At 48.5% G+C, this 22,873-nt stretch overlaps 9 protein-coding genes across 9 annotated transcripts; 5 read left to right on the forward strand and 4 right to left on the reverse strand.

The window, feature by feature from the left end:
- Window positions 1-483: 483 nt before the first annotated feature.
- Pdw03_5168 (DNA-directed RNA polymerase subunit E) lies at window positions 484-1,165 on the reverse strand (the record flags this gene model as incomplete). Its single annotated transcript, XM_014683645.1, has 4 exons — window positions 484-493; window positions 552-721; window positions 781-861; window positions 917-1,165. The coding sequence occupies 4 exons, from the start codon at window positions 1,163-1,165 to the stop codon at window positions 484-486; spliced, it is 510 nt and encodes a 169-aa protein (XP_014539131.1).
- A 1,221-nt stretch (window positions 1,166-2,386) lies between these two features.
- Pdw03_5169 (DUF962 domain protein) lies at window positions 2,387-3,183 on the forward strand (the record flags this gene model as incomplete). Its single annotated transcript, XM_066100973.1, has 4 exons — window positions 2,387-2,419; window positions 2,496-2,519; window positions 2,575-2,634; window positions 2,710-3,183. 4 exons carry the CDS (start codon window positions 2,387-2,389, stop codon window positions 3,181-3,183), a joined length of 591 nt encoding a protein of 196 aa, XP_065957913.1.
- An 816-nt stretch (window positions 3,184-3,999) lies between these two features.
- On the forward strand, window positions 4,000-6,126 carry Pdw03_5170 (ATP synthase subunit alpha; the record flags this gene model as incomplete). Its single annotated transcript, XM_014683643.1, has 5 exons — window positions 4,000-4,071; window positions 4,249-4,406; window positions 4,543-4,599; window positions 4,658-4,778; window positions 4,870-6,126. 5 exons carry the CDS (start codon window positions 4,000-4,002, stop codon window positions 6,124-6,126), a joined length of 1,665 nt encoding a protein of 554 aa, XP_014539129.1.
- Window positions 6,127-6,871: 745 nt separating this feature from the next.
- On the forward strand, window positions 6,872-8,234 carry Pdw03_5171 (Methylenetetrahydrofolate dehydrogenase; the record flags this gene model as incomplete). Its single annotated transcript, XM_014683642.1, has 4 exons — window positions 6,872-7,068; window positions 7,288-7,921; window positions 7,987-8,076; window positions 8,151-8,234. 4 exons carry the CDS (start codon window positions 6,872-6,874, stop codon window positions 8,232-8,234), a joined length of 1,005 nt encoding a protein of 334 aa, XP_014539128.1.
- A 1,005-nt stretch (window positions 8,235-9,239) lies between these two features.
- On the reverse strand, window positions 9,240-9,928 carry Pdw03_5172 (Signal peptidase complex component, putative; the record flags this gene model as incomplete). The annotated part of the gene is made up of 3 exons (XM_014683641.1): window positions 9,240-9,467; window positions 9,538-9,836; window positions 9,892-9,928. The coding sequence occupies 3 exons, from the start codon at window positions 9,926-9,928 to the stop codon at window positions 9,240-9,242; spliced, it is 564 nt and encodes a 187-aa protein (XP_014539127.1).
- A 280-nt stretch (window positions 9,929-10,208) lies between these two features.
- Pdw03_5173 (ER membrane protein complex subunit 3) lies at window positions 10,209-11,254 on the forward strand (the record flags this gene model as incomplete). Its single annotated transcript, XM_014683640.2, has 5 exons — window positions 10,209-10,258; window positions 10,312-10,345; window positions 10,427-10,793; window positions 10,849-11,010; window positions 11,064-11,254. 5 exons carry the CDS (start codon window positions 10,209-10,211, stop codon window positions 11,252-11,254), a joined length of 804 nt encoding a protein of 267 aa, XP_014539126.2.
- A 195-nt stretch (window positions 11,255-11,449) lies between these two features.
- Pdw03_5174 (FAS1 domain) lies at window positions 11,450-12,040 on the reverse strand (the record flags this gene model as incomplete). Its single annotated transcript, XM_014683639.2, has 2 exons — window positions 11,450-11,548; window positions 11,597-12,040. 2 exons carry the CDS (start codon window positions 12,038-12,040, stop codon window positions 11,450-11,452), a joined length of 543 nt encoding a protein of 180 aa, XP_014539125.2.
- A 112-nt stretch (window positions 12,041-12,152) lies between these two features.
- Pdw03_5175 (DNA repair/transcription protein, putative) lies at window positions 12,153-15,851 on the forward strand (the record flags this gene model as incomplete). The annotated part of the gene is made up of 6 exons (XM_066100974.1): window positions 12,153-12,188; window positions 12,318-12,489; window positions 12,557-12,830; window positions 12,927-13,164; window positions 13,212-13,400; window positions 13,452-15,851. 6 exons carry the CDS (start codon window positions 12,153-12,155, stop codon window positions 15,849-15,851), a joined length of 3,309 nt encoding a protein of 1,102 aa, XP_065957914.1.
- A 1,448-nt stretch (window positions 15,852-17,299) lies between these two features.
- On the reverse strand, window positions 17,300-21,745 carry Pdw03_5176 (uncharacterized protein; the record flags this gene model as incomplete). Its single annotated transcript, XM_014683637.2, has 6 exons — window positions 17,300-20,887; window positions 20,939-21,274; window positions 21,336-21,437; window positions 21,488-21,539; window positions 21,594-21,619; window positions 21,689-21,745. 6 exons carry the CDS (start codon window positions 21,743-21,745, stop codon window positions 17,300-17,302), a joined length of 4,161 nt encoding a protein of 1,386 aa, XP_014539123.2.
- Window positions 21,746-22,873: the final 1,128 nt, after the last annotated feature.

Genomic DNA, 22,873 nt, shown 5'->3' on the forward strand with positions numbered 1-22,873 from the left:
ACGCCAGTGTTTCACCATGCGGGCCTAGGCTTGGGGCTTGGCCTTGCGTCTCTCCGGCAACTGGGGAATCTGGAGAATACACTTTAAAGGCTTCAGCCTCTACAGGGGCATAGATTGCACATGGTTAGACGAGGAACTTGCTGTACATTGTACATTTCAGAAGTAACTAGAAATACCTCGGCGATTGACACGATCTCCGGCGAGTCGAAAGTCATGTCAGCTGATGCCGATCCAAATCAGACACTCTTGGGTAGAAGACATGATCGGTCTTTCATTCAAGTATAGCCATTCAAGCCAAAAGGTATGGCATGTGTACCGAGTAGGGACTTGTCAAACTCCAGCCCCTGAGCTGTTAACTGTTCTTTCTTTACTGTTGGGCAGTAAAGCCATCCAAGCACTCGCCATATCTTCGGGGAACGATGGAAAGCGTGATAGATTATCGAATTGGTGAAAAAGGGGGGTATGTGTTGTAATCGTGTCTCATTACAAAGGTCTGTTATAGAAAAATGTGTTAAAATGTTCATGTGTTAGGCCCAGTTCGAACGACTTACCCAAGATAATCCTCCTTGATGGTGCCAATGGCATTGATAGCAGCCACGTCAGGTTTGACACCGAGAATCTTCAGCCGCAGGCTGGTTCCTTTCTCAATCACTTGATCGGCATGATCGGTGTATTGCGGCGGCACGGTGTTGGGCTCCCATTTAATATCGGAGGGGATGTTCTGGTGTGTTGTAAGCCGTGAAAGTCCGATATCCAAGATCAGAGCAAACCAGAACACACCTTTCGCGCAATGAAGACAGACAACGGACCCGCCAGGGTGAAGATACCGGTGGGCTTAACGGAAGTAACAATGGCATCGACCTAGGCTCAGTCAGCAGGAATTCAAAGGCGACAACTTCGGATCCCAAGCACATGCCGTCTCGCCACGGAACGGCTTCCAGATGATCGCACGATATCTAATAGTATATTCCGCCTGTCCGATTCCAGGCATCACCCGCCCCTCGCCAATATCAACCATGTCCATGACACAGATCACAAAGTGATCACCTGTGCAACGTCCCTCTTCCTCTTCGTTGAGTCGACCGATGAGATACTCTCGCATGTTGGGTCCGAAATAGGACGGGTGCATCGAGATCACCTTGGTCTCTTCTTTGAGGAAGAACATCGTCGCAGTTGTGATTGGAGGAGAATGCGCTAGTGCCTAATTATGGAGTGGAAAGATTCAAGTCGCTTTCGGGAATAGTGATGCTGTCAATCGAGGTCGAGGGACGGCGTTTTCGACCACGCGCTCATGACCTGCAACGGTAAAAGCACAAACAAGATGTGGCTGCCAGAAATGAACGAAATGAGATCCGAGTACCCGTGGGAGTGGCAGAAATTGTATCTGCCTTGGATCTTGGACGAGGAGGCAGACACAGTTGCTGCAGGCGCAAGCTTTCCCTTCGTAAGAGCATCTCCGGTCTGGTGGGCCAAGTTTGGGTGGGTGTAGTCACGTGGTTATTTCCATGATCGATAGTAAATTGAATTGATATTTGCACGTTTAGGGTCATTGAAACTTGTTTCTGCATTCGATGCCTAGTTTGTTGGAATGTTTAGTCAACATGTGCGCTTGTCGATAATTTAGCCTTGACTGCGTGGGGGATTGATTCTTATATGAAGAAAGATTGGACAACACACAACACGCCATGGATGTTTTGCAACATTTAAAGAAGTTGAGATAATAGAAATTTCCGACTTTGTAGCCTCGGTTCGATTTACAACAACATCTCCATGCTATGTATAACCCTGTCAGATTAAGTCTAAATGGGCATTGTGTTTCAACCCTGAATTGAATGTGCATCCCTAGCTCCGTATATATATCCGCCCAATCGTATCTTCAATTTCGATCCGGATAATGTTGTCGAGCCCTAACTTGGCAATTGAGAGATCCCTAATTATACTTCCATCACCCTAAACGTACCGAGAGAAAAACACCGGAACAAATAACAGAACATGGACATAGTCCAAAATCTCAACGGAACATTCCACACAAGACAGTGCGGTTTTATGTAGTACATAGCCAACGACTAGTTTAATGAGACACGGGAAAGGTCTCTAATCAAAGTTCGAGACTCCATTACCTGCAGCGCAAAACATCCCATTAAACTATAGTGAAGAGGGTCTGATAGGTCTGTGCATAATGGTTGCCACACCTAGAGCCCATGTGTGCCGTTACGCTGCCAAGACCCAACGTCTTTCTTGGGCACATGACGCCAGGGCCAGCACCTTGAATGTCAATTGCACCACTCAACGTTTTCCGATAAAGATGATGCCATTTGCCTGATTCCATCACCCCACAAAACCACCTACCCAGAATTCCCCGTCTTTTTGTTTCCTATCCGGCAAGATGGCGCTTAATCTTGAGAAACAGTTGCTATTCGTAAGCATCCACATCCAACCTCGGAACCTTGGAACTGCCAGAACGGCACCGGGACTATAGCTGACTTGTCATCTAGTATGGAGCCTACCATAGCAATCCCGTATATCCGCCCTACTCCCATCGCCAATAATATACAACGCTCACTAACAGTGCAGGTCAACGTCGCAATCCATATCACCTGCGTCCCAATCCTACTGTTTACCGGCATCATCCTCGTACGTCAACCTCGGCATTTTCCAGCGAAACAGGTTATCCTCAGTGTATAAAATTACTAGTGCTGACCTCCCAAGGCCTGCAATTGCCCGCCCTTCTTCACCCTTCCGGACGTTCTCCAAATCGAATACCTGCCGGCAAACGCCGGAACAATCGGCGCTCTTGTCTACGCCACATTTTATGTTCTCCTAGAGCCCATAGCCGGCGGCTTACTCGCACCTGCCGTGATCACAGCTGCATACTACGGAAACTACTTCCTCAGCACGTACGGTAGCATCGTGAACTACTGGGCCGGAGGCATACATGTCGTGTCATGGCTTGCGCAGTTTGTCGGACATGGTGTATTTGAGAAACGTGCCCCCGCCTTGCTGGATAACCTTGTACAGGCTTTACTGCTTGCACCGCTATTCGTCTGGATGGAGATTCTGTTTTTCTTCGGATATCGCTCCGAACTCAAGAAGCGGTTTGAGAAGGGCGTTGAGCTGGAGATTCTGAAGTTCCGGAAGCAGGGGGATGAGAGTGGCAAGGGCAAGGGCAAGGCGGAACAGTGAATGGCTTGTGCGTGCAGCATGCAGTAAGGGGAGATATTGATTGCCAAGACCGAGGGACATGTGTTCTTGGGCTGTTTTGGTTGATGCTGAGAATTTCAGTGTGGTTTCATGGGCGCATTGATTGAAATATCTGTGATTAGCAAAGCGATTGATACCTCTTTTTTTGCGATTGTTATTTTGCACTGTCTTGTCGCCAATTCGGGACATACTTACCCCGTTTGTATGGGAGCTGACTTCGCTATTTTGGCCAATGGTGTGATTTGATTGTCTGGTAGTATCATAACACAGAGGACTTGGAAATAACATTGAAAGAATATAACATAACAACATCATAACCAAAGCATATGTTGTAGAAACACCCGCCTTCGGTTGCCGTGACGAAAGCCGTGACATAAGCGATTCACCTGACTGGGAATTCCGCCGATCCGAGAAGAGAAAAAAACGGAAGGACAGTGGCCCGTGGCACACTCTTCCGGTCGGCAATGCAAATGGAATTAACCCATTATGGGCGTGTGTAATGTTTTGAAAAAATTGGGAGAATTTCTAGAAATAGAAATAGAGAAGGAAAACATTAGATTTATATAACATTGTAGTAAAATTAAAAGCGTACAAGATACACCGTGTCCTCACACTAGGGCCACCTCGGAGGGCCCAGCGTCCGAAACGGTTTAGCGCGAGTCCTGAGAATCCAATCCTCCCCCCGACGACAAAGCTCTCCCTCCCATCCACAATCCTCTCTCCTCTCCCGTTCTCTCTCCCCAATTACATCTCTTCCTCAGAGAATTCATCCTCCCATCCTCTGAACTCCCTTTCACAATGTTCAGAAACGCTCTGCGGTCGTCCAGCCGCTCCATCGCGGCTGTTTCGGCCACTGGCCGCATCGCCTCGGTGAGTCTATAATATCCCAGCCGCCTTAGTCCATCGCCAGTTCCACATCCTTCATCTCAATCTTGAGCTCGATCGATGTTCATACCTCCTCCTATATCGACAACGATACTTTTACAATGGATTGGACGCAATGTCCTTCTCTGGGATGATCATTAACAGGTTTTTCGTCCATCACAGGTCCGCGCGGCTGTTGCCGGTCCTCTCAACGGCGTTCGCTCGTACGCTTCCGAGGCCAAGGCTACCCCTACCGAGGTCTCCTCCATCCTTGAGCAGCGCATCCGTGGTGTCTCTGAGGAGGCTGGTCTTGCTGAGACCGGTCGTGTTCTGTCGGTCGGGTACGTCGATTCTCCCCAGGCGGCTGGGGGCGCGAAAAAAAAAAATTCGGTCCCCGGCTACAATTCCATCGGATCCGCAATTATGCATCAACAATCGACAAAATACCGATACAGAAACTAATTGAGCTTTGAATAGTGATGGTATCGCCCGTGTCCACGGCATGACCAACGTCCAGGCTGAGGAGCTGGTCGAGTATGTGAACTCCCAAAGTCTTGGCACTATCCAGACATGAAAACTAACTCATCTTCAGGTTCGCCTCCGGCGTTAAGGGTATGTGCATGAACCTCGAGGCCGGCCAGGTCGGTGTTGTGCTTTTCGGTTCCGACCGTCTCGTCAAGGAGGGTGAGACCGTCAAGCGTACCGGCGAGATTGTAAGCACTTCAATCCAACCTCTTGGGTTCATTTTGATATTGGACTCCGAAAATATCAAACCCTTGGAAAAAATTCTAACACTACATCCAGGTCGAGGTCCCCGTCGGCCCTGAGCTGCTCGGCCGTGTCGTCGATGCTCTTGGTAACCCCATTGATGGCAAGGGTCCTCTTAACACCAAGGAGAAGCGCCGTGCCCAGCTCAAGGCCCCCGGCATTCTGCCCCGTCAGTCCGTCAACCAGCCAGTGCAGACTGGTATGAAGTGTGTCGACTCCATGGTCCCCATTGGCCGTGGTCAGCGTGAGTTGATCATTGGTGATCGTCAGACCGGTAAGACCGCTGTCGCTCTCGACACCATGCTCAACCAGAAGCGTTGGAACAACAGACAGGGTGCCACTGAGGAGGAGAAGCTCTACTGTATCTACGTCGCCGTTGGACAGAAGCGTTCCACTGTCGCTCAGCTCGTCAAGACCCTTGAGGAGCAGGATGCCATGAAGTACTCCGTCATCATTGCAGCCACCGCCTCTGAGGCCGCTCCCCTGCAGTACATTGCTCCCTTCACTGGTTGCGCCATGGGTGAGTGGTTCCGTGACAACGGCCGCCACGCCGTCATCATTTACGATGATCTGTCCAAGCAGGCCGTTGCCTACCGTCAGATGTCTCTGCTCCTCCGTCGTCCCCCCGGACGTGAGGCCTACCCCGGTGACGTTTTCTACCTGCACTCTCGTCTCCTCGAGCGTGCCGCCAAGATGAACAAGACCCACGGCGCTGGTTCCTTGACTGCCCTGCCCATCATTGAGACCCAGGGTGGTGATGTGTCCGCTTACATCCCCACCAACGTCATTTCCATCACTGACGGTCAGATCTTCTTGGAGTCCGAGCTGTTCTACAAGGGTATTCGTCCCGCCATTAACGTCGGTCTGTCCGTGTCCCGTGTCGGTTCCGCCGCCCAGGTCAAGGCCATGAAGCAGGTCGCCGGTTCCCTCAAGCTGTTCTTGGCTCAGTACCGTGAGGTCGCTGCTTTCGCCCAGTTCGGTTCCGATCTCGATGCCTCCACCAAGCAGACCCTTGCCCGTGGTGAGCGTCTGACCGAGCTCCTCAAGCAGAAGCAGTACTCCCCCATGGCCGTTACCGACATGGTTCCTCTGATCTTCGCTGGTGTTAACGGTCTCCTCGACACCATCCCCGTCGAGAAGATTCTCACTTGGGAGACTGACCTCCTTGCTCACCTCAAGAGCTCCCACCCCGAGATCCAGGCCACCATCGAGAAGGAGGGCCAGGTCTCCAAGGAGACAGAGGCCATCCTTAAGAAGACCATTTCCGCCTTCAACTCCACCTTCAACGCATAAGTGAAGAAATAACTCGGAAGACCCTTCGTGGTCGGCTTTGTTTTCTTGACTCTATGTGTATAGACAAGATAGCCTGTACAATTTTGAGCCCATTGTTTTTCTGTTCTTCTTGGTGCTGGTGCCTGGCAGGAGATCCTAGTCTGCCCCTGGATGTAGCGATGTAATTATCTGCATGATCCTGGGGGCGGACCAGGCATTTCCCGTAGTGCTGTTCGAGTGAGAACTCAAATGACTTTGGTCTGCCAAAATGTGATTATATCCTGTACGTTTAGATTTTATCCGCGCATCGGGGCGCGAGATGGGTGGACGACCGTTCTAATTCCGTCTGGTCTCCTTCATCCTCTCCACATTGGACCGCATTTACTTTTCTTTGTTCAATCTTCTAATCTTGAATTGTAGACTGTAGCCTTGTTGTACACGACTGCTAAGGTATGGATTCGCACATAATAGATGAAGACCGTTTCCAAGTAAGCCCTAACTTACCAAGTTTATCAAATAAACATTCCCTCCCAATCGGTCGGTAGTGACCACTAGAAGCTTTACTTATATCTAGATTCTTATGCCTGATGCTCTATACTCTATCATTCAAAAGTCGCGACACTCGGCAGTAGAGGCCGAAACCGGCACCCGATCTGTTATCGATAAGCGATCAAGATTTTCCCGGAGATCACCAAGTCCCCCGCGTGCAAGCAACTTCACCATTCCCTGTCGCTGATTACCTTGCTAATATCGTCCCATTGCCGCCATGTCTGCCCCCACCGATAAACCCGCCTCCTCCTGCAAGGTGATGTTGAGCAAGAACGTTGCCAACCACCTCCTCACTGAAGTCCACGAGGGCCTCAAGACCCTCGAGAAGCCGCCTCATTTAGTCGGCCTGCTGGCCAATAATGACCCTGCCGCGCTGGTGTACGCGCAGATGACGCAGAAGACCTGCGAGGAGAAGTGAGTCTCAATACCATTTTGATAAGTTCTGGCTTCAATGGCTCCAATGGCTTCTTTGGTGGGATGAATGGTGGGGTAACTAGAATGATTCATACATGCCCCTCGGCCCAAAAAGGGAAAATTCGAAAATTCGAAAATTCGAAAAACCCAACAAAACGAGCGCAAAAGCATAGCCAATACTCTAATTGAAACAACGCTCTAACACAATGTCTTCCTCAGCGGTTTCAAGTACACCATGCGCGAAGTGTCCCGCGACGACATCGAACAAGCCATTCTGAACGCCAACTCCGACAACAATGTCGACGGTATAATCGTCTACTACCCCATCTTTGGCACCCGCCAGGACCAGTACCTGCAGCAGATCGTCGATGTAACCAAAGATGTCGAGGGCCTGAGCCACCGCTACATCTTCAACATGTACCAGAACATACGTTTCCTGGACGGTGAGGCCAAGCGCCAGAAGTCCATTCTGCCCTGCACCCCGCTGGCCAACATCAAGATCCTCGAGTACCTCAACATCTACAACACCATCCTGCCTTACGGAAACCGTCTCTTCGGACATACGATTTGTGTTGTGAACCGCTCTGAGGTGGTGGGTCGTCCGCTTGCTGCTCTGCTGGCTAATGATGGCGCTTGTGTTTACTCAGTTGATATCACTGGTGTGCAGAAGTTTACTCGTGGTGAGGGATTGCGGAAAAACACGCATGAGGTTGTTGATCTTGAGGGGAAGACCCTGAAGGACGTTGTGCCGCTCTGTGATGTGGTTATTACTGGTGTGCCCAGTGACAAGTACAAGTTCGATACTAGCCTTCTGCGCGAGGGTGCTGTCTGTCTCAATTTCTCTAGCGAGAAGGTGTGTTTTTGTTTGCGCATCCGAGTCTGGTTAAGAGGTTGTGGTTGCTGACGATTGTGATATAGAACTTCCCCCACGAGGTCCGAGACAAGGCCTCGCTTTTCGTTCCCTCTATTGGAAAGGTTACCATTGTTGTACTGTTGCGGAACCTGCTGGTATGTTTCGTCTCTATGCATGGTTTTCATGCTCACTGGTCTTTTGAGACACCGTCTAACATGGCAAATTATAGAGACTCATTCAAAACAAGCGACTGGATGATGTCAAGCCTGCCGAGGCCACAGAACGTCCTGGCACCCTTGAGGCGTCATCATAGGTCGTTCATCACCAATTCACACTTCAAACTTGATGGTCATGCCCCGAGCTGCCCATTCCATAAAAACTTATAGATGTTCTGTTTGTTATTAGCCATTTCGATTATACTCTGAAACGTCATGTTTCCTCTTTTAATTCCTGTGCTCAGATATCTCCCAGTCGCATCTTATTTTTGGGACTTTTATCGATCGGCTCGGTTGGCATTTGTTCTTCAAACAATAACTGCTTTTTGTTTACTGCTTCAGTTTGTTATCTACGCACTCTGAACTTGCATAATGCTCCAGAAGAAAACATCCAGCCAGGCTCGAAGGATGATATCTATGAAGTACCAAATTGTTCCGAGAACAACTGGGACTGACATTAGTCAAATCCTTAGCCACACACTCAGAGAGTAGATTTCTGTGAGATGAGAGCTTATACCGAGTTTGAACAAGGGCAGATGCTATAAACTCCATATAAGAGGTCTTCAAGACCGCGGGAAGTAGATGTGAAGGGATCTCGATAACTTGAGCTTGTCAGAGAGCAAAACCATGTAGTTTAAGAGCAGTTGAGCAGTAAGGTGACATGTGATGAGGAGCAGATCATGGGCAAAACTTTCTCAAGTTCAAGCTTCCAAGCCCGTTGAGCTCGAAGCTCTTCAAGTTTGGAAAGTGCAGAAGAGCTCCTTCCAGTAAAAGCAGACGTCCACGTGAGCTCAATAGCCCTAGGTAAGACATCATATTCCAACAGATCAAGCTAAGACACTCACCCCAGTGTAGGTTCTCTCACTTATTGAGTGAGGCATAGGTGTTGCATACGAGATTGCTTTCACTGCCAGTCATGATCGAAAAGTCACGTATTCTGGTGAGAAGCGGTTGATTAACTATGCCCATTGAAAAACCACGCTCGTTTGAACATGTGATATGAATGCACTCTTGTTCATTACTTTAAGAGAATGAACTAGCTTTGCGTTTTGCAATAGCCCCAAAAACATAACCTCTGGTAGTAATTGATGGAACCTTCCATTTTAGCCAGACTTCTTTTCATTCTCCTTCGCCGCCAATCTCAAAATATCAATCTCGCTGGCTACCCAGCGACGGAAAGAATCGGCGTGGAATACACCATCTGCCGAAAACCAAGTCGTGAAGGGCGCCTCGCACCACTTGTCCTGGAGGACCTTGCCAGAGGCAGACTTGTAAATGACATGAAGCTTGTAGAGCTTGGAAAACTTTTTAGCGGATGATGAGACAGAGATCTATGAGTAAAAGTGTTAGTAACCTGCCAAAGATTGGAATCTCGAATGAGAAGTAGATCCTTAGGCATACCGTCTCTCCAGTCTTCCTCTTTCCGGAGTATACCTCGCCAGCTTCAACAGCCCAAATCCAGTATGTGAGGATGCTGTTCAAGACAAAGTAGGTCCCAACTGCCGCGATAATCCAGGGCGAGGTAGTTGCTTCCCAGCCAAGCGTGCGATCTGCATAGAAAGTAAACCCTGCGATTGCGACAGCGCTGTATCCAAGCAGGAAGCGAATGTTTGTCTTCGAGTAGTCCGGTGTGAAAGCAAATGGCGCGGGAAGGTTAGTGAGGTAAGGAAGGAGAGCATCGTCGCTCGTAGACTTGAGATCTGTTGCTCATATTATCAGTGTTGGTCCTGTATAGAGTAGATCGTGATAGCTGACCATTGGTCGAGTAGACCGGCACCTTGATGGAAGCCATGGCAGATCTGAGAATAGATGTAAAGAGCTTTTTGAAAACAAATATTTCGAGTGTTGTTCAGCATTCAGTGGTCAAGACAGGGCTGTTGTTTGTCGCAGGGCAAAGATGCGGCGTGGCCCTTTGGAGAAAGTTGGAGCTCACGCTGGCCAATGACATCCCTCTCCGCCTGGCAACCTCTCCTTCGCGGCCCCTTCAACTTTCCATCCCCCACTTGCAGCCACCACTGATTTATTGTTTAGGTTCAAAGGAGGCACTTCTGTGATTCTTATTCTGCCTCAATATGGCAATTCAAGGGGCTGAGCAGACCATCCTTAGGGATCCGGCGCTATTGTGAGAGAACATGATTCGATCAAGCGGAAGTTGGACTGACCATTTTCTTATAGCTATTGGATTCTCTTTCCCATTTCAATTGTTATGGTATAATTTATACCCAGTGCTTGAAGCTTAAATTTTTTGCGATGCCTTTGAGCCTGAAAGCTGACTACTCTTCTTGAATAGATACTGACCGGAATCGTTCGCCACTATGCCACGGTCCTGATGAACACGCCCCCAAAATCGCCGTCTACTCTTGCTGAGTCTCGCGAGCGCCTTGCTCTTCTGCGCGGTGTGAATCTCCGCAACAATGCCTGCTCCGTGCTCGACCGAGAGTCCTTCGAGATGCGCAAGACCTACATGGTTACTGGATTCCGCAACGGCGCATTTCTAAAGGACCCCAACAACCGTGGCCAACCGCCCGCTAACCCCATGACCGATCCTGCCGGCATGGAAGCTATGATGGGAATGCTGAAGGGAAACATGATGATGATGATCCCGCAAACCTTGATCATGAGCTGGATCAATGCCTTCTTCTCTGGCTTTGTCATCTGTATGTTGCGTTTTAATGTAAATGGACATATTCAAAATGCTTACAAATTCCGCAGTGAAATTACCCTTCCCGCTTACCATCCGCTTCAAGTCGATGCTGCAGTCAGGTGTCATGACTCGCGACCTTGATGTGCAATGGGTCTCTAGTCTTTCGTGGTATTTCCTCAACTTGATGGGCCTTCAGTCCGTTTTTGGATTCATCCTCGGCAGTGATAACTGTATGTATCTCTCTCACCCCTTGCCAATAAAAACTGCCATTAAAACTCTATAGCTGCCAACCAAATGGCCCAGCAGATGGGCATGGCTAACCCTGCCGCAATGGTCAACCCGCTCCAGCCCGGCCAAGATCCCGATAAGCTGTATCTGAGCGAAGCGGAGAATTTGGAAGTGATGGAGCACTTCTGCATTCTCGATGGAGTGGAAGAGAGAATCTTGCAAAACTTTGCTCCTGCGGGGATCTAATCTCCCTTCTGACGTTGCAAGTGATGTCTAGTGTAGGTGTATACAACTGTCTTGAGGTCATCGCTGGCTTAGGATAGCATAAAAATTAGAATGTGCCATGTTTCTTAATAGGCCAAAATCTTGTAGATCTTTCGCTCGTGTTCTTGAATGCTTCATGTTGCACAATTTCCATAATTCGTAGTAACTCATAACCAATCACTCTCGACAGTAGTTTATGACATCATTCAAGATCCAAACTTCTCCATTATGGACCTTCTCCGCAATTGAATCAACTTCAATGTTGCCAGGTTGGATCTATAGATAGTCAGTTACCATACGAAGGACCAGCAGAGAAAGACTTACAAAGATCTTGTCGCCCTCCTTCGTCCACTTCAACTTCTCCCCTGCAAGCGTCTCAACCTCTTCCCCAACCCTCCAAGGACTAGCAGGGATGAGATGGGCCTCCACAAATCGCTGGAGATTCCGCTTGGCCCGGTCTTGACCATCCTGGCCCTCATATGCATTTATTTCTCCGAACTTCCTGTAGTCCTCTGGATTCTCCCAGGGCTTTCTCGGAAGAGCCTGGATTGCACTATTCCGTGGTGCTAGAACTGTTAAATTCTTGGACGCATCGTTAAGTCGACTGGCGATCGGATCAAAGTCACGGGTCAACCGAGCAAATATATTGATGCCCTTGGTCTTGGGCAGGACGTCTGAGATAATGGGGCCACCGCTGACTTTTGAGTTCACATCCTCATCCGGAGCCGTCTTCTGCGGCTGGACAATACCGGGGAGTATCTTTTCCATCATTGATTGATGCTCTTTGTGCTCGAGAGATAGTTGCTGTTGACGTGGGGGAAAGGGATATGATAGGCCCCAGAGTGCAGATGCTGAGCTAGCGAGAAATAGGGTAAACAAAATGGATGCTGTTAGTCGATTCGATCCCATGCTGCGGGTGGGTTGGAGCTTTCTTGCTGCCAATGACACTAGACAGAGAAGCAGGTCTCACTACAGCCATGACGCAATGGGCCTTGACACGTGACGTGGAGAGCGATAGCACAATCACCTGACTCTTATCGATAAGGGTTTCCGTCACAAGAAATTGGCCGATGCGATCTCGGTCTTGCCCCCGCAATCTACTCGTCTGGCGCTCCTTATTGATTCGGTTGGTATCATGTCGGCTCTCCAGACGTTTATGCTGGTCGTGGACCACGACAAAGAAGAAGCCAAGCGTATTGCTGAGGGAATTGCGCATGGTATGCTAATTCGCCCCGCACTCAAGATCACTTCAAGCCGTTGTATCATTAACAGAGGTGATTATAGATGTTGAGACTAAAAAGGTGACTCTGATCGATACTGTACAATCTCTGGGGGAATATATCAACGACGAAGACCCGGTTTTACGTGGAAAAGCGATTTCCTACCTTACGGCCATCATCCAAGCTCTCTCGCCGAAATGCCTCTCGAGACAACAGATTCAAGTTTTGACTACATTCTTCTGTGATAGAATTGAGGATGGAGGCGCCATTGATGGCTTGCAGGCACTCCAGGGCCTGGACAGGTTCAACAAGTTTTTGGCTACCCAAGTAGCACAAGCGTAGGTGCTTTACTTTTTGGTTGCATGCGTCATCCTTTTGTTCGTCAGGGATGAAGCTTAACCCAATGATGACCCCGTGCTAATTTACTGATCTAGACTTTTCTCCAACTTCCAAGACCTCCAGTCTCGGTCTCAAACACAAAGATTCCATGTCTATCAATTGCTCAATGATTTGATGTCGAACCACCGCGGAGCCATGCGTGATATGGGAGATATCTCGCTTCTGGGTGTTGTTGATATCATGACAGGAGAGAAAGACCCGAGGAACTTGATGATTGTTTTCTCGATCCTGAAAGTGGTCATGGTGGAATGGGACATCTCGAATCATGTTGAGGTATGTACAATTATTCCAAGGTTGCAGATTCCGCTAATATTAGGCAGACCCTATTCGACTCGGTATATAACTACTTCCCGATCACATTCCGACCCCCGCCCAATGATCCCTATGGAATCACTGCGCAGGATCTGAAGGGCCGTCTTCAAGAATGTATCTCTTCGACAAGGCATTTTGCACCCCATGCTATCCCTGCCCTATTGGACAAGCTTGACTCTACTTCTCCAAACGTAAAGGTAAGATTGCTCAATGCACCGCGATTTTGTAGTCATCTAACAGATCTGTAGAAAGATGCACTTAATACACTGATCGCATGTATCCAATCATACGACCCCAACACAGTGTCCAAGTTTTCCATTACCATATGGGAAGTCCTCAAGTTTGAGATAATCAATGCCCAAGAGGAGTTCTTTTCTGAAAGCTCACTCAAGGCTTTGCAGATAATCGCCAAAAGGCTGTCTGAAGGAGTTACTGAAGTGTCACAAGAACTGCCTCTTGCAAAGTTCCTTCAGCCAATCATAAAGGAATGCAATGAGCAACTCAAGGAGCCTCAAAACAAGAAGGCCAAGCCGGCCCAATCGATCCTCAGCTGTGTGTCTGCTGCTTCACCCGTTTCCTTTATCCTTGTTGTACAAACAGTTGTGCCTCCGATTTTCACACTTTATCAAGAAGCGGACGGAATCGTCAAACAAAGGGCACTTCTCGAAACTCTGAATTTCTTGTTCGAAGCTGCTACAACCGTATTTGGACAGTGGGCCACCCGAGGTGGGGAGGCTGCTGTCGAAAACCCACTGCTCGAATTTAAAGACCAATTTTCGGACCTTTATGGTCAGGCATTGATGGGTGCAGCCAAGGAAGAGGTCTCCTTCCGGGTTACTGCCTTGAAGGGCTTCTTGCTTCTCTCCAATTTGCGTCATTTCTTCCAGGAGAATGAGATTGGGCTTTTTGTGCAATACCTTGACGAAATCATTCTCAAGGAGGAGTCTGTGGGCCGGAATGATCTCAAGAAAGAAGCAATTGCTGCTCTTGCTGAAATTTCCAAGCACAAGCCCCGCCTGATTGTGGATATCACTTTCCCTGCGTTTGTGGCAACTCTGCCAGAGGAAGATGAAGGTTCCGATGCCCTGTATCTGCCAACGCTTGAGACTCTTGCTCAGATCAGTGTCGAGAGGGACATTTTCGAAACACTTTTCCGTCGTCTGTTTAGCAAATTGTCCGTTCTGCTGCAAAAGGAGCAACCCGGGTCAGTTGCTTACCCACGTGCAATTCTCACTACTTTGCTTTATGTTATGCAACAGAGGAACATGGAACAAGACCAGAGTGTGGATTTGTACTTCGACAAAGTTGTGATTGGACTCTGCCGCGATGTCGCAGCATCAGCCTCTGGCAAGGCAAAGAACCGGATTCTCAACGATCCTACCGTGCTTGACACTTTGGGTCGACTTTGCAACCTCCTTGTGCGATCTGTTTCCATTCAGAAGCAGGAACAAGTTGCTGAAAATGTCTACAGCCTCTTCTCTACAGCTGAAGAGTTTGCTCCTATTCCGTTCACCCAGACTGTAAATGCGGATCAAGAACGTACGATCATTATCTCAACATACCTGCTTGCGGGAATATCCAAGGACTGCAGCAACAAAATCCCGCACACCAACCCAGACATGTCGGGTTTGCTGTTGGATCTGGTCCATCGTTCAGTCTCGAGCACCGAACCAGCAATACACCAAGCCTACCTGCGTCACCTAGCCTTGCTCGTCAACAAGTTCCTGTCAAAGCAGGATGTGTCGATCGCCGAGAAACTCTTGGATTCTCTCTTCCAAGGCCAGGACACTACATCAAAGAGCCTTAACCCTGCAACCATCCGCACTATTCTGTGGCTATCCAAAGCCTTGATCCTCCGCCTAGCCCCTACAATCACCCACATCATAACCTCCCTCCTCGCCCTTGTCTCCTCCCCAGACCAGCAAACCAGCGCGATAGCAGCACAAGGGTTCTCCATAATCCTTGGCGAAGATGACATTCTTTCCGCAACCAACGGCGCCACAATTCGCCTCCTTTGCAGACAGCGTCTCTTCACTACAGTCATCCCTTTGATCTCATCTCGCATCCGTGAAGTGAACATCGCCGGAACAGATGACTCTGCCGCCACCCCAAAGGCGCCTGATCACATCAAATCAGCCCACCTTACCGCCCTGGCGGGTATTCTCTCTACAATCCCCACAGCCCTAGTCATGCCAGAACTCCCAACCCTGCTCCCTCTTCTCCTGCAATCCCTCGACCTCCAAACTGCCGGCTCCGTCGCCGTCCGCACAGCAACACTTGATACCTTGGCCGTTATTATTCGCGATAACGGCGTCGCCGTCATCGACCAGTGCGGCCACATCCAGAGTCTTGTCACGAGACTCCTGAAAACAACCGCTATAAACATAGGCCCTGGCACTGTTAGCAGCCCCCGTCTCCGCGTGGATGCTTTGAAATGTCTCAATCTCCTCGCTACGCACCAGGTGCCCGGCGCTGCGGCTAACGCGCGTCCGCCGCCGGGTATCTCGCCTCTCTTGCCTGTCAAGACTCAGGTTCTGAGGTCCTTGCGGGTGGTTCTAGATGATCCCAAGCGTGATGTGCGCAAGGCGGCGGTTGATGCTAGAGCCGCTTGGCTGCGTGGTGTGGACGATGCACCGGAAGATGAATGATGGTGATTATTCTCGGGTTAAAAAGAAAAACAAACTCGCATCAAGATTAGAGGGTTTCTATATACATTGAGCATAGATTGAAGTTCTCCAGCATGCATTCTACATGGTATTTCTAAAGTGAGGGCAACTTCAGCATCCGTGTAGAAAGAGTCACTTACGAGGCACGTGACGTGCTGACCCTAATTGATCTATAGGACCGTGAGGCAGTAGGCTCAGTTTTTGCCCGTCCAGTTCCCTTCACAAAGACCTTGGATCCGCAGATCAAAAATCCATAGGAATACCCATGGAATGTTTGAATGTGTATTGAGTACTAAACACGGTCCGATGACCCTTCAACTGCCCCTAAAAGCAGGAGCGTAGGAGCAGACCCTACAAAAATCCCTGAGTACAGCGTTGGGTGAATCCTACAATACCTTCACAGAGGAGCAAAAATGGCAGTTTTAAAATAAGCACCACGACATCGCTTATAACGAGCGTCAGAGAGTTTGTCGTAGAAATCGATGCTAGAGATAGAGATAGCAGCACGACGAGAAATTGTGTGGCTCCGGAGTTATGTGCCTTCGTAGAGGCAAAAGATTAGTTCACTCGTGTTGTGAAAATACATTTTAGCTCTAATCTGATGAACTAGCGTCGTAGTATCCCCTTCAAACTTCCCGGAGCCTTCGACACAATGAGGGCCAGACTATCAAGTAAACCGACACCCCCTCTCTCTTCTATCGTCTCCTCGGTGTTGGCGAGTAGACAATGCATAAGTTTGTCTCAGGCTGTGTTGCAATTTTATCTACACCGTTAGATAACAGAGCCCTAGGCGCGCTGGCCGTCTTCGTGGAGATGTCGCTCGATTTGGTCGGCATCGTTGACTTGGACGCTGGAAAAAGTGTCTGCACCGGAGTGAATTGAGAAGGTGAGTGAGTTCATTCGTCCTTTTGAATGATGAATTTTGGAGTGGGATTTGATGGTGGGATGGAGGAAAAAGCATAGCGCAGGACATTCTGACGCCAGCTTCTTTGCCTCGCACTGAATGACAGCCTGGGTATCAGGGCAAGGCTCGCAAATGCTATGCATGAGAAGGGTAAGGGTATGTAGCTAAAAATTCATAGGTTATAACTAATTAGGAAGGGGGAAGTCAAGCTTTCTAAAGTCAATGGGAGCTTGGAAACATGCATGGCTAACGGCAGGGATAGCAGTAGACCGTGCGGGCCGTGGCCATGGACGCATTTCTACATTTCAAAGTCTTCTACGGAGCAAAGGGCCGATCTAAATAAGCTCATTAACCACAGGGCGATTCTTTAAATATCAAAAAATGTTTTATCATCTTGGTGTTAGCTCAAATGCAACTTCATATCGTCCGGGTACACATATGAACCCAGGAATCAAACGACAGGCAAGAATGAATCTGTTCCATTTCCTTTCTTACCCCTAATTCCGTCTTGATCCTCCCCACCTCATCACCACATGTGTTTTCCCTCAAATTCAGCCGTTGAAACCCAGGGTACTGATTGTTTCACCGAGGAAGCGGGCGACTCCTTGAAAGTAGCTGTGTCGGCGCTGCTGCGGTCCTTCGACGTGTTCGTACGCTGCTCAACACTAGCAGGACCTCTGTTCCAGAAACCCACGGCATCGATTTTCTGCACGACAGCTTTGCCAAGTTGGAACATTGCTCCAATTCCCGAGTAACCGACTTCGGCTCCAAGAGTACTCAGCCCCTGGTTCGCAGTATGGGGGAAAATATTTGTGATGTCTGTACCGAGGAGATCTGTTGCACACCAGGACTCGTTGCGCTCACCAGGTTCAATGAAAGAATTTGATTTCAGTATGCCGTTCACTTTGCTGCTGAAAATCGAGGCTTGCCACCACTGCTTTCCATCTCTGACCATTGTGCCAAGCGGGGCGTTCTGCAAAACCATGATACCTGGATCGAATATGGAGGGAATGGCAAGGAGTTCTTGAGATTCGCTGATTTGGAGAAACAAGTGCTTGCTTTTTTCCGACAGGGAGGGGTGAAGGCTCCACCGTTCCATGAACACCTTCTCAATTTTGATTTTGGACGCAGGCGGAAGACGGACCAGCATACGAAGCTGTGTGTTGTTTGGCTCTACCCGGATGCTTTTCGCCATATTTCGTGCAGCTTCATCAAGCTCGGGGTCAGCACCCGTAATGTATTCGATAAAGCCCTGCACCTTAGCAGCTGCATCCCAGACTTGTGAAGGGAAATTCAAGTGTACCGTGCCTAGGGAGACCTCAGGATAGCGAATCATTGCATGTCCATATTCATTAACTGAGATAACAATGGATCTATTCGGACCAACACGGCACCAGAACTCGTACTTTACGCCTCGGTGGCTGTACCTTTGGTCGAACAGGCGAGATTGATTGGCCTCCAAATCGATGAGGTAGTCAATGTCTGAAGGAGATGAAGTCAAGCGCTCGAAGAGAGAGATTGGAGGCGGTATCAAGTCATTACTAGAAAAAAACAACTGGTGGACCTCCCCGTAGCTCATCTCCTTCTCTTTGGTTGAAGCTGGCAGGCTGGGCATGAACATGAGACCAAATTGGATTTGAAAGCTCAGCGTTCCGGGAAAGCTGCGAACTGACTCAAGGACTGGTTGGAGAAAGCTAAACAAACTCTCTATTGAGTCAGTAATTTGCTTCTTTTCTCTTGATAATTTCACATCCACCTTCGTGGGCAAAGCAACGATTTTTCGTGGCTGTGCTTCTGTTGGTTTGGATCCTGTTCTTCGCTGCCAGAAATTAAGAAGGGGGGCTTTAACCTCCTCTTTGTTCTCTGCACTGGTTTCAGTGTCTTCCTTTCGCTGCCAGGTATTAGCAGTGTGGACTTCAATCTTTGCCCTTCTCACTTCCAAGGTCACCTCATCCACCCGTTGAAAAGCCTTGTCGGGAGGCCGCTGATGGAACATTGTCTCGCGGAATTCTCTTTTCTCGGTTTCATCTGAGACAGCCAGCTTTTCGCCGGATTCTGTCTCCGCATCGTTTTTAAGATCGGATTGTTGCAAAGAAGCACACCTTGAGCGAGAAGATAGCATCTGAGGTGAGATATCAATGAGGTCTGGATGAAGAAAGAGCACTCTCTCACTTTCCTGGCCAGGTTGTTGATGCTGGACACTCTCGCGCGGAGCACTGCTGCGCGAGATAGAAGCAGAAGCTCGAGGTACATGCTCATCAAAGGTAGCATCGAGAGGTAGGGAAATCTCTTCAATGCTAGGAATCTCTGGGGCAGGGTTGTCCTTAATCTGATTGAGCAGATACTCTAGTGCCACCTCATCGGCCTTGCTGCGGATTTCAGGAGCCTGTTCAGGTTTCTGTTTGTCTTCCAACACGTCGCTCTCACCATAAGAGCCAGTAACCTCCGAGTAGGGCAGTGACCTAATTTTAGCGAGTATTGGTTGGAGAGGCTCGCTAATAGCAGAGGTTGGACTCATTGCACGGAGGATCATCGGATCTTGGGTTGGTTCAGGACAAGGAGAGATGCTCCGACTTAACTGAGGTTGAATAGTTCTATTATCAATATTGGGTGTATCAAAGATATCAACAGTTTCAGTAGAAACGGCAGTTTCGCTATGCTGAAATTGACCATGCTGAGCATTTCTAGACTGTTCCGGAACGCTTGATGAGACTGTAGCCAGTGGATCAAACGCAACAACGCGTTGGAATCCAGTATTTAGACTTCTGACTTCGCAATCAAGATCAATGAGGGGACTAATGTTCTCTTTGTCCTCTGTGCTGAAATCTGGTGCAGTGGATGTGGTGCTTGGGTGATTTTGATCTGTTATCTTTGGCTTGCTGGGCACTTCCTCCACTTGAGTTTCGCTCGTGATCTTGGCCGTCTCAAGAATTAGCTTTATCTGCCCCATCACTGAATCAACACTTCGCCCTTGAGGTTTAATATTCACCGGTGAATTCAATGTCTCAAATGTGCTGAGAGGCTGGGCTCCGTCAACTCCTGGAGAAATAGAGCGGTTTGGTTGGCGCAGAGCGCCAGTCGGCTTTTCTTCTTTATTGGCAGGAGGGCTATCCAACTCAGCACGTGAAGTTTCTCCTGACTGTTTGGGTGTTGCACCCAGATGTGTGGATGAAACCGGGAGAGTAGGGGTGGCACTAGAATTTGGTGCTTGAGTTGAGGTGGTGGAATGGGTAGAAGCCACAGGGTCGATTTCCTTAGACATTGTTTCCGACTTTTTGGAAGCTTCATTTGGAGAAGTAGATTCAGCTGCGCTACGAACAATGCTGGCGGATCCTTTTTGTTGAGGGATTGAGGCAGACAAACCGGCTACCTGGTGGTTCCTCATTCTCTCCCTGTAGCTGAGTCTGCTAAACAGAGAGGGATTTGAGCCACGAGGGGTGTCTATTGGATTTTCTTGTCGATGCTGCCTAGAGGTTGCTACAGTTCCATCTGGTAGCATAACAGCACGTCCTTTGACGCCTGCGGGATTGGGCTCAAACGGACCAGGCTGTCTCTGATCCCGTGGAACAGAAACGCTATAATCAGCCGGAGGCTTGGATGTAACAAGCTCAGGTGAGGTTGGGTCAGCTTCTATTGGTCCTTTTTTAAGACTTTCGGTGGCTAAAGGCCGTTTAGGGAAACCCCGAGAGATCCATTTGTCAACATCTTTAACCTTTCTTGTAGAGAGATAGGGGTGCTGAGCATCGCTATTCTCTTGAGAGGTCTCACTCTGAGGCGCGAGATGCTGATCAATCATCCCTAAGAGGGGATCGTTTTTTGGACCAATCTCTGGAAAATGATAGTCGTCCCAGTCTCGAATTATACTCACCTCCTTCAGGAGCACTTGCTGTGGGTGTCGAAGTTTGCGAAGTGGACGAAATTCATTAGCGAGCTCGTCAAATTCACAGACCACCAGAGTCATTATCTTTGGAAAACGAAGCGAGGCGTTTCGGTCCATCAAAATACGCCACAAGGCAGTGGCACTGATCTGTGCATATTCCATGACGCGATAAGTAGCGCTTTCCCGTCTTGGGGTAAAAATGATGAGTCCCCGGTTTTGGTTCTCAATGAGATCCTAGAGAATGTTAACATAGTGGACTAATAAAAGCAAGAACTATGAATATACCAAGCATTCTTCAAGGGAGTCGAGTATTTCCATTGCTTCTTCGATGTTATCCATGTGCTCTGCAGAAATAAGGAGCCCTTGGGCTCCCTGCACTGCTATTTGTGTTTCCGTCATTTCGGAAATGCGATTCAAGAGAGGTTCCGAGTCATGAGAAATTGAACCCAATGCCACCTGTGAGGGATGCCAGAACTTAACAATTGGCCCATCGCTAGAAGGTTTTGCCGGCATGATGTCTTCCACTAGGGTTTCTTCCTCTGGCTGCGAATTGCTTCTGTAACCAGCAAAGGGATTGGGATCGAAGTTGGTCGAAATCGAAAGTTGACGAACTCTCGGCATCTTCAGAGGAACTGAAATAAGTATAATGTGAGCCAAATGCTAGAGGGCCATTGAGACATACCTCAAGTAAATCATCATTGCGATGCTCTTCGATGTAATTGGCAAGCAGCGATGTGATTTCGACATCGAACTCCTCATCGAACTGACCAGTGACAACCAACATCTGGGTAGGATTAGTAGAGCCACCATGGTAAATTCTACTCAAAAACTCACATGTTTGTCACGTAGATATTCGACCTTGATCGAAGCACCGGGATTCAATGTCCTATGAAATTGTCAGTTCTGATCAGGTTTAATATGCATAATCGCTATGCCGTACTTGAGCTTATCTCGAAGTTCCCTGATCTATATCGAGTCTGGTCAGTCCCGGCCGTGAATAATGATAAGCACGTGGATGTTAAGGTAGAGACTTACACCTTGGTCCTCCAGTGACCACATTGAACCCAAATGAAGTGTCCTGTTATGAACCATCTTGGGTGGTGTTTATTCTTTTGGAGAGCTGTGAGTAGACAAGTGTGACGATGCAGACTTGCGGGGATGAAAATTGAATCGGGACAGACGCGAATCGGTTGGAGACTGATATTAGTCGGACGGATGCAAATGAATTAGAGACGGAATGCCTCTACCTTCAGTGGACTTGAAGACGTTGGTTGGTTTGAAACTTGAGTAAAAGAAGCAATTCAGCAAGAGGTAGGTTGATTGACCCCGGGAAAGGAGACAATCGATCAAGTAAGAGGCAGGTAAAGCCAAATCGATTACAGAAGGACAAGGTGAACAGTGCTTAGACAATCGATTTGATAAAGCACATCGTGGTTAACGGCGCATATGAGATGAAGATGAAGGAGGAAAAGGTGAAATAAGAGAGTCAAAAGAGATTTGACGCTTATAGTGGGCGCGACAATGTTCAAAGATTTGCCATGGAAGGAGCAACCACGGTGTCTCGCGTCGATCAACTTTGGAAGCCAGTGGCGACTAATCAAGGATGAACGCGCGGTGCTATCTTATGTCCAAGATGATGAGATTGGATGACAGCGATTTAGGGGTCGGGAGAACAGATAGAACAGATCAAGCAAAAATTAAAATGATTATAAATTTCCGAGTTGCATAATAACCACCCCATACCATCTAGGCAGAAAGGAAATGTGTAACCACTCCTTAATGGTACGTTGAACACGAGCAAGAAGCAAGACTTGCCATCATGTTCATCACAGTGTAATCGCATCCAGGTAAAAATATGCAGGTCGTCAAGCGTCATATCTAACAAGGGAGTAACAGTACAACAGGGAAAGAAGGTGAAACTGCAGGTGAAAACGCAGGTGAAAGTAAGAGTAGAAACAAGAATGCAAAAATCGAAGGGCACACGACGGAATTGAGCTCTGCCACGGGTATCTGCTGCAAAGGGAAACGAAACGCCATGCACCGGCCAAGAATGGTCTATGAGAAATGGAATGTAGTGGTTGATGGATTATCAAGAAATGGGAGCGAGTGGAAATGATGAATTCGGAACAAAGAAAGGTGATCGGAGGGCGGTCTGGCATCAATCTGGCGGAATGTTTGGAGAAATCCAAGCAGAGAGCAGAGAGAAGAGGAGGGGCTGAT

The sequence above is a fragment of the Penicillium digitatum genome, chromosome 6 (genome assembly GCF_016767815.1).
Source record: "Penicillium digitatum chromosome 6, complete sequence".
In the NCBI taxonomy this organism is placed as follows: Eukaryota; Fungi; Ascomycota; class Eurotiomycetes; order Eurotiales; family Aspergillaceae; genus Penicillium; species Penicillium digitatum.